We start from the raw sequence: 7,567 nt of genomic DNA, 5'->3' as shown, positions 1-7,567 counted from the left end.
ATACGCCCCAAATATGCCGATTTTATTTCCTCTTAGTTTTTGTGCATGAAAATAGAAGCTTCAACACTGGAAGTTTTTAAGAAACTGGACAGCCATTTGTCCGAAATGGTATAAGGTTTCCTGCCTCAGCAGGAGGTTGGACTAGATGACCTCCGAGGTCCCTTCCAACTTTATCATCATCATCATCATCATCATCATCATCATTATTATTATTATTTCATTTTTGCCAATTTCTTACGAGGTTATGCTGGAATTGCCCCCAGGAGGGATTGAAACAAAAAGTTAACCTGTGCAAGAATTTTCATTTTTACCACTGCAATTCACCCTAAAACATTGAATTGTTTTGAAGCCAACTTCCTAATACCTTTGATTAATTTCTTCCACGTTGATTCATAACTATTTTTTTTTTAAAAAATACTAATTTATTTTTATTAATATGCTTAGCTGTTTCAAAGATTTATATACAGGTTGTCCTTGACTTAAAAATCAGTTGGTTATATCGCTGAAAAAATGACTTATGACTATGTTTCACAGTTACGACCGTTGCAACCCCCCCACGGTCTATGTGATTTACATTCAGGGGCTTGACAACTGACTCCTACTTATGACGGTCGCAGTGTCCCCCGGGGTCACGTGGTCCACTTTTGCGACGAGCAAAGTCAGTAGGGAAGCCAGATTCACTTAACAACCGTGACTGCAGTGATTCATTTAACGGCTGTGGCCAGAAAGGTTGTAAAATGGGGCAGGTTGTAAAATTTCTCGCTTAGCAACATAAATTCTGGGCTCCGTTTTGGCCGTTAAATCGAGGACTGCCTGTAGTCGCATTTGTTTCCGGTGCTGGCTTTAACAGGAGCCATTTGCTGTCTTTTTTTTTTTTAATTGTTTTTTTCTTCTTCTCGCTTTTGCAGAACCATTGAAACTGTACCATGAATGGTGAAACGAGAGCAGAGGTGGTAACTTCACCACCCCCAACAGCTCCCCATAAAGAGAGATATTTTGACAGAGTGGATGAAAACAATCCCGACTACTTGCGGGAGAGGAATATGGCCCCTGACCTTCGCCAGGATTTCAACATGATGGAACAGAAAAAGAGAGTATCCATGATCCTCCAAAGTCCGGTAAGAACGTATTATCATTTTTTTTCCCCCCCACCAACACACGACCAAAAAAAGAAGCACGTAGAACAAGTTGGATCCTGAGAATACGTAGCAAGCGACAAGAAAAGAAAAGGAGGCCATTTAATGGTTAAATGCCCTGCGTTTTAAAGACAGTTTTCAAACAAGGCGGTTTTAGTGTGTGACTTAAGCCAGGCAAAGTCTCTTAAAGCGCACATGTGTGCGTTTCCTTGAAAAAAGCACTGCTTGTCTCTTTTTTTTGTGTTTTGTAGTTCAGATTTCTAATGCAGTTTCATTTGTGTGGGTGAAAAGGCCTTAAATAGCTCTTGAATCCATTCCGCAAGTATTGTGTATTTTTCTTCTTGCTGTTGTTACTAAAGCAAAGCGGTGATAAAATTTACTGGAATATTACACTCTAATTCTGCAGTACATAGACTTCAGAGAATTCAGGGCTGCTGCAGCCGACATTATTTCCTTCATAAGATAGATAGATCAATATAATCACAGGTTACACAATATTCTGTGCCGCCCTCTCTCCTTGAAAAGTCCTACGGATACTCCTTGAGTTTAATGATAGCCCAGAACTACAACAGTCTAAGGAAAGATCCTTTATAGCCCCTAAACCAGAGGTCCCCAACCTATGGGCCATGGCTCACTACCGTGGCCTCTTGGCCACCAGGCTGCGTGAGTGGGTTGACAATACACGCGCATATGCACGCGTGCTCATCCTCCTTGCGCCAGCGCTGAGTCTCACACCGATGCTAGCTGAGCCTTGCGCAGGCGCTAGCCATGCCTCACACCAACACTAGCCGAGCCACATACCTCACGCCAGCGCTAGCAACCCCATTTGCGGAGCGTGCATGCTCCCAGCCCCATTTGCACCCACATACATGCAGCCACATTAGCGTGAGTGCACATGTGCGCATAAAGGTCCCTGCCCCTCCCTTTCCCACTGGGCTGCCAACCGAGAAAGGTTGGGGACTCCTGCCCTAAAAAACATCTGGCCATTGGAAAATGTTGCACCACCACTCCTGCGGTCACATAATCTGGATGCTCAGCACTCTGCACTTAAAGACCGGTTGTCAAGTACCCTGCAATTATGTGATTGCCAGCTGCAACCTTCTCTGCTGGCTTCCCCATTAAATCATTGGGGAAGCCGGTAGGGAAGGTTTGCAAGCTGCTGCCACTTGCTGAGAAGAACCCCCTCCTATCTGGAGGCTGGCTGAAAGAGTTGCCTCCTGAGGGGAGCTGAAATTCCTTCAGAGAATTTCCCCCAGAGTTGCCTCCTGAGGGGAGCTGAAATTCCGTCAAAATATTTTCCTCAGAGTTGCCTCCTGAGGGGAGCTGAAATTCCCTCAAAAAGTTTTCCTCAGCGTTGCTTCCTGAGGGGAGCTGAAATTCCCTCCGAAAATTTCCCTCAGAGTTGCCTCCTGAGGGGAGCTGAAATTTCCTCAGAAAATTTCCTTCAGAGTTGTTTCCTGAAGGGAGCTGAAATTCCTTCAGAAAATTTCCCTCAGAGTTGCCTCCTGAGGAAAGCTGAAATTTTCAGGCCAAATCCTGAAAAATTTCTGCTCCATTCCTGCACCCCACTGAAGGTATCTGCTTTTGCCCAAAGAGTTGGACACTAAGCCAAGTCATGGCTCCTTCAGCAGCCTTTTCACGTGCGGTGTTGCTCTGTTCTTAGGCATTTTGTGAAGAGTTGGAATCCATGATCCAGGAACAGTTCAAGAAAGGGAAGAATCCTACAGGCCTGCTGGCTCTCCAACAGATTGCAGACTTCATGACGGCCAACGTTCCCAACATCTTCCCGCCAGCTCCTCAAGGAGGCATGACTGCCTTAAATATGAGTGAGTCAGATGGAGAAGGGCTGATGACATCTTGGCTGTGCAGGTAGTCCTCAACCAACGACCACAATTGACCCCAAAATTTCTGTTATGTGAGTTTTGCCCCATTTCGCGACTTTTCTTGCCACAGTTGTTAAGGGAATCACCGCAGACGATCAGTGAGTAACCTGATTATTAAATGAATCTGGCTTTCCCCACAGACTTTGCTTGTCAGACGGTCACAAAAGGGGGTCACATGACCCCGGGGACACAGCAACGGTCATAAATATGATGATTTTGATCACGTTATCGTGGGGTCGTAACTGTGAAAAATGGTTCTAAGTCCCTTTTGTTCCAGTGAAAATTTGAACGGTCACTAAGCGGACTGTTGTAAGTCGAGGACTACCTGTAATTTTGTATTTTTAGTAATTGGTAATGGTTTTAATTACTAAATTGGAGAGCTGCCCCTATTGAACTGCACGTGTCTTTCCTCTCAGGCCTTGGTATGGTGACGCCCGTGAACGATCTGCGGGGATCAGATTCCATCGCTTACGAGAAAGGGGAGAAGTTGCTGCGCTGCAAGCTGGCTGCGTTCTACAGGCTGGCCGACCTCTTTGGCTGGTCCCAGCTCATTTACAATCACATCACCGTAAGTGTGCAGTTCCGTAGGAGAAATGAAATGGGTGGGGGATCCAGTCCCATTCAGTCCAAGCAATAAAGCAGGGGTCTTCAAACCTGGCCCTTTTATGATTTGTGGACTTCAACTCCCAGAATTCCTCAGCCAGCGGTCACTGGGAGGACCGTAACTCTTGTAGATCTGTTGATTTTTCGATCTATCTTGAGCTTTCTGCCGTTCAGATTGTGGCTCTCAGAGCTTGACCTTTCCTCCTCCTTCATATCTGCAGGTCAGAGTAAACTTGGAGCAAGGACATTTTCTGATTGTGCCTTTTGGACTTCTCTATAGCGAAGTTGCTGCATCCAGCTTGGTAAGTGAGAAATTAAACACAGAGTTCTTGAACGTCTTAACTCATTGCCAGTTGGCACTAAGCGAGTGCCGCGTTTAAATCTTGGATTGGGCCCTTCCTATCCAAACCTTCCTTTCTCAAATGATGATAATCCTGGGCCTGCTTTGCTTCCTGCGGGTGGCAGTTAACGAGACTGAATCGCTGGGGACCGCGTGTCCGTCAGCCTCCAGCAGACATCTGCGGCAGAGCATCCTGATGGGGTCCCACTGGATTCACCTGGACTGTGGCTTGCGAGCTCCTTCCACATCTTCCTTCAGGCTCATTTGTGAAGCCCTGCCCTGTTCTGTTATTTACTCTCCTCCTGTGTGCTACCTTTATGCTAGTGGTTCTCAACCTTTTTAATGCCGCGACCCCAACCGGTTGTAAGTCGAGGACTAAACCGGTCGTAAGTCGAGGACTACCCAACCGGTCGTAAGTCGAGGACTTTCCCTGCCCGGGAGCGCCGCGCATGCGTGGTTCTGCCCCCTGCGCCGGCCGAGGCGTAGCTGGCAAGCGGCAGAGACGGAGCAGGCCGACCACCAGCTGGCTCAGCCCAAGGGAGGTAAGGCACCCGCCGGAAAAGGGGAAAAAAATGGCGGACAAAAAAATGGCGGACAAAAAAAATGGCGGACAGCCTTGCTTGGCGACCCCGTGAAATGGTCGATCGACCCCAAATGGGGTCCCGACCCATAGGTTGAGAACCACTGCTTTATGCACATTTGCCTTTTCCTCCCCCCAAGGAGCATTTAAAATGATTCGAATCTGTTTCCCTCCTACGTTTTCCTCCTGCCAGCCTTTTAAGAGCCGTTCTTCAGAGAAGCGGATCAGTGAACTTTTAAGCCTTTTCAGGAGCTCACCTCAGATGCACCTTGAGAAGGAGACAGTTGGAGCCCTGCTAAAGTTACGTTTCAGAGGCGTGGAGGACTTTAGCACTGGAACCCGCTTCTGAGGACTTGTGCTGCATTTATTCATGTTGCTAGCAGGATTCTTGCAAGGGTAGATAGATAGCGGCACCACAGCTCCGCTCTTTCTGAGTGACATTTTGTATCCCACCACCAGTTGGTCTATCGTTTCTGATTCTGGAGAATCTCTTTAGTAGACCTCACTCGAGCAGCTGCGCCTTTATTTTCTTTCATCAAGTCTTCAGCCATGCCCCCGCACCTTTTCAAGAGATCTGCCCACATCAGAATAAGTTAGCTCGGTCATTGTCTGTCAATGTGGCTGCACAGAACCGTAAAGAAACATAAAGACTTATTCTTCGCCTCGTCTCTAGTGCCCTCCCCCAAGCTGCATCCTCTCCTGAAATGGGTTTGTTGTTTATACAACCGAGGATTTTAATACAGTCCTCGGTTGTATAAACAGAAGCGTGGAATCAAAATCACGTGAAGTATTAGTGCCGCTTTATAAATCCTTAAGTAAGGCAGTAAGAATATACTGCCTCCAATTTTGGTCACCACATTACAAAAAAGATGTGGAGACTTTGGAAAAAGTGCCGAGAAGAGCAACTAAGATGATTAAAGGCCCGGAAAGTAAAATATATGAAGAATGGTTGCTGGAGCTGGGTATGGCTACTCTAGAGAAAAGAAGGACTGGGGGGGGGGGGGACATGATAGCAGTGTCCCAATATATGTATATATGTATATATATACATTTTTTTAGATTGCTAACAAAGAATAAAGGGAGAATTGGAATAGCTGTTTCGAGCTTCTTAGCTCTCTTCAGCCAAACATACCCTTCTGAGATTCGAACCTGGGCTGCTTGCATGTTAGGCAGGTGTGTTAACCTCTAGGCCACAGGCTCTTTCTCACTTTGTCAGCTGTATCAAGGAGCTTTGTCAGCTGTATCCAATATTTGGGCCGACAGGTACATAAAAAAAAACCACTGCCTCGAATAAAGCAGTTGATAAACTCATAAACAAACAAACAGAGGCGGAGCATGAAAGATAGCTTGATTGTTGCTAACGAAAGGTGTCAGCCATCGTGACCGTGGTTCTGGCTTAAGCTTTCAAACCTTCTGGAAGAGCTCAAAAGTCAAGATAACTTCCTAAGTCAACATTGCAGACGTCGTGTAAAAATGGTTTGAATTATAATGTCATTACCGGATTCCCGCTTCCAAGATGCCTCGCCTTAGAGCCGAGAATGTAAGAAAAATAAATTATCCGAGTGTCTTTGGATACTCTGCGGTGTTCCATCTAAACAAGCAAACAAACAAAAAAATCCCTCATCGTAAAAACTTTTCTGTAGATCAGCATCGTATATACCCACAGAGATGGTGGTAACTTCCACTCTCTCTCTCTCTCTGGTTTTCCCAGGAAGAGTCTCAGGGGAAATGACGAGAGGACCTTTCCTGCAAGGAAGGCTGTGGGAGCTTGATGGGGGGCAAAGTTGCTCCTATCTCCTCCTAGGGGAAGGTCCTGGGTGCAAGAACAGGGTGAGGGGAGAAGAAAAGGAGGGACCCTTGTTTTATACAGCTTCCTCTTTTCCATGCATGCTAGGCATGACCACTGAGGGGCCCAAAAGGCTAATACAGTCCTTGGTTGGATAAAGAGGCATGGAATCAAAATCACGTGAAGTATTAGTGCTGCTTTATAAATGCTTAGTAAGGCCACACCTGGAATATACTGCGTCCAGTTTTGGTCACCACAGTACAAAAAAAATGTTGAGACTTTGAAAAAAAAAGTGCAGAGAAGAGCAACTAGGACGATTAAAGGCCTGGAGACTAAAACATAGGAAGAACGGTTGCAGGATTGGGTGTGGCTAGTTTAGAGAAAAGAAGGACTAGGGATGACATGATAGCATTGTTCCAGCATTTGAGGGGCTGCCCACAAAGAAGAGGGAGTGAAGCTATTCTCCAAAGCACCAGAAAGCAGGACAAGGAGCAATGATGGAAACTAATCAGGGAGAGAAACAACCTGGAATTAAGGAGAAACTTCCTAACAGTAAGTACAATTAACCTGTGGAACAGCTTGCCACTAGGAGTTGTGGTTGCTCCAACACCGGAAGCTTTTAAGAAGAGACATTGTCTAAAATGCTATAGGGCAGGGGTGTCAAACTGACGGCCTGCGGGCCGGACGCGTCACGTGGAAGCCACGCCCACCCCATTGCCGGCAATGGCAAAACTGGCCCGATACATTGCGCGACGTCACGTTACGTCGCGAGTTTGACATGCCTGCTATCAGGTCTCCTGCTTGAGTAGGGGGCTGGTCTAGAAGACCTCCAAGGTCTTCTGGCTCCTGTTCTATTCTGTTCTGTCCTGGTTCATTCTATTCTGTTCTATTCTATTCTATTCTATTCTATTCTATTCTATTCTATTCTATTCTATTCTATTCTATATTCTATTCTATATTCTGTTCTATATTCTATTCTATATTCTATTCTAGTGTCTATTCTATATTCTATTCTATTCTATATTCTATTGTATATTCTATTCTATTCTAGTGTCTATTCTATTCTATATTCTATTCCTTATTCTATTCCTTATTCTATTCTATTCTATTCTATTATATTCTATATTCTATTCTATTCTAGTGTCTATTCTATATTCTATTCTATTCTATATTCTATTCTATTCTATTCTATATTCTATTCTATTCTATTCTATTCTATTCTATATTCTATTCTATTCT

At 45.2% G+C, this 7,567-nt stretch overlaps 1 protein-coding gene across 1 annotated transcript in view; it reads left to right on the top strand.

The window, feature by feature from the left end:
• The first annotated feature begins 911 nt into the window (after positions 1 to 911).
• The window catches only part of ADD1 (adducin 1), a 27,799-nt gene continuing 21,143 nt past the window's right edge, over positions 912 to 7,567 (top strand). The window contains exons 1-4 of the mRNA XM_029286105.1: positions 912 to 1,118; positions 2,800 to 2,962; positions 3,436 to 3,587; positions 3,844 to 3,924. Coding sequence (XP_029141938.1) covers positions 927 to 1,118; positions 2,800 to 2,962; positions 3,436 to 3,587; positions 3,844 to 3,924 — 588 coding nt within the window. The 5' untranslated portion in view covers positions 912 to 926. The remainder of the gene's footprint in view (positions 1,119 to 2,799; positions 2,963 to 3,435; positions 3,588 to 3,843; positions 3,925 to 7,567) is intronic.

Source organism: Protobothrops mucrosquamatus, unplaced genomic scaffold, assembly GCF_001527695.2.
Source record: "Protobothrops mucrosquamatus isolate PMUCROS unplaced genomic scaffold, P.Mucros_1.0 scaffold2898, whole genome shotgun sequence".
Lineage (NCBI taxonomy): Eukaryota > Metazoa > Chordata > Lepidosauria > Squamata > Viperidae > Protobothrops > Protobothrops mucrosquamatus.
This window is presented reverse-complemented; position numbering and strand designations above follow the sequence as displayed.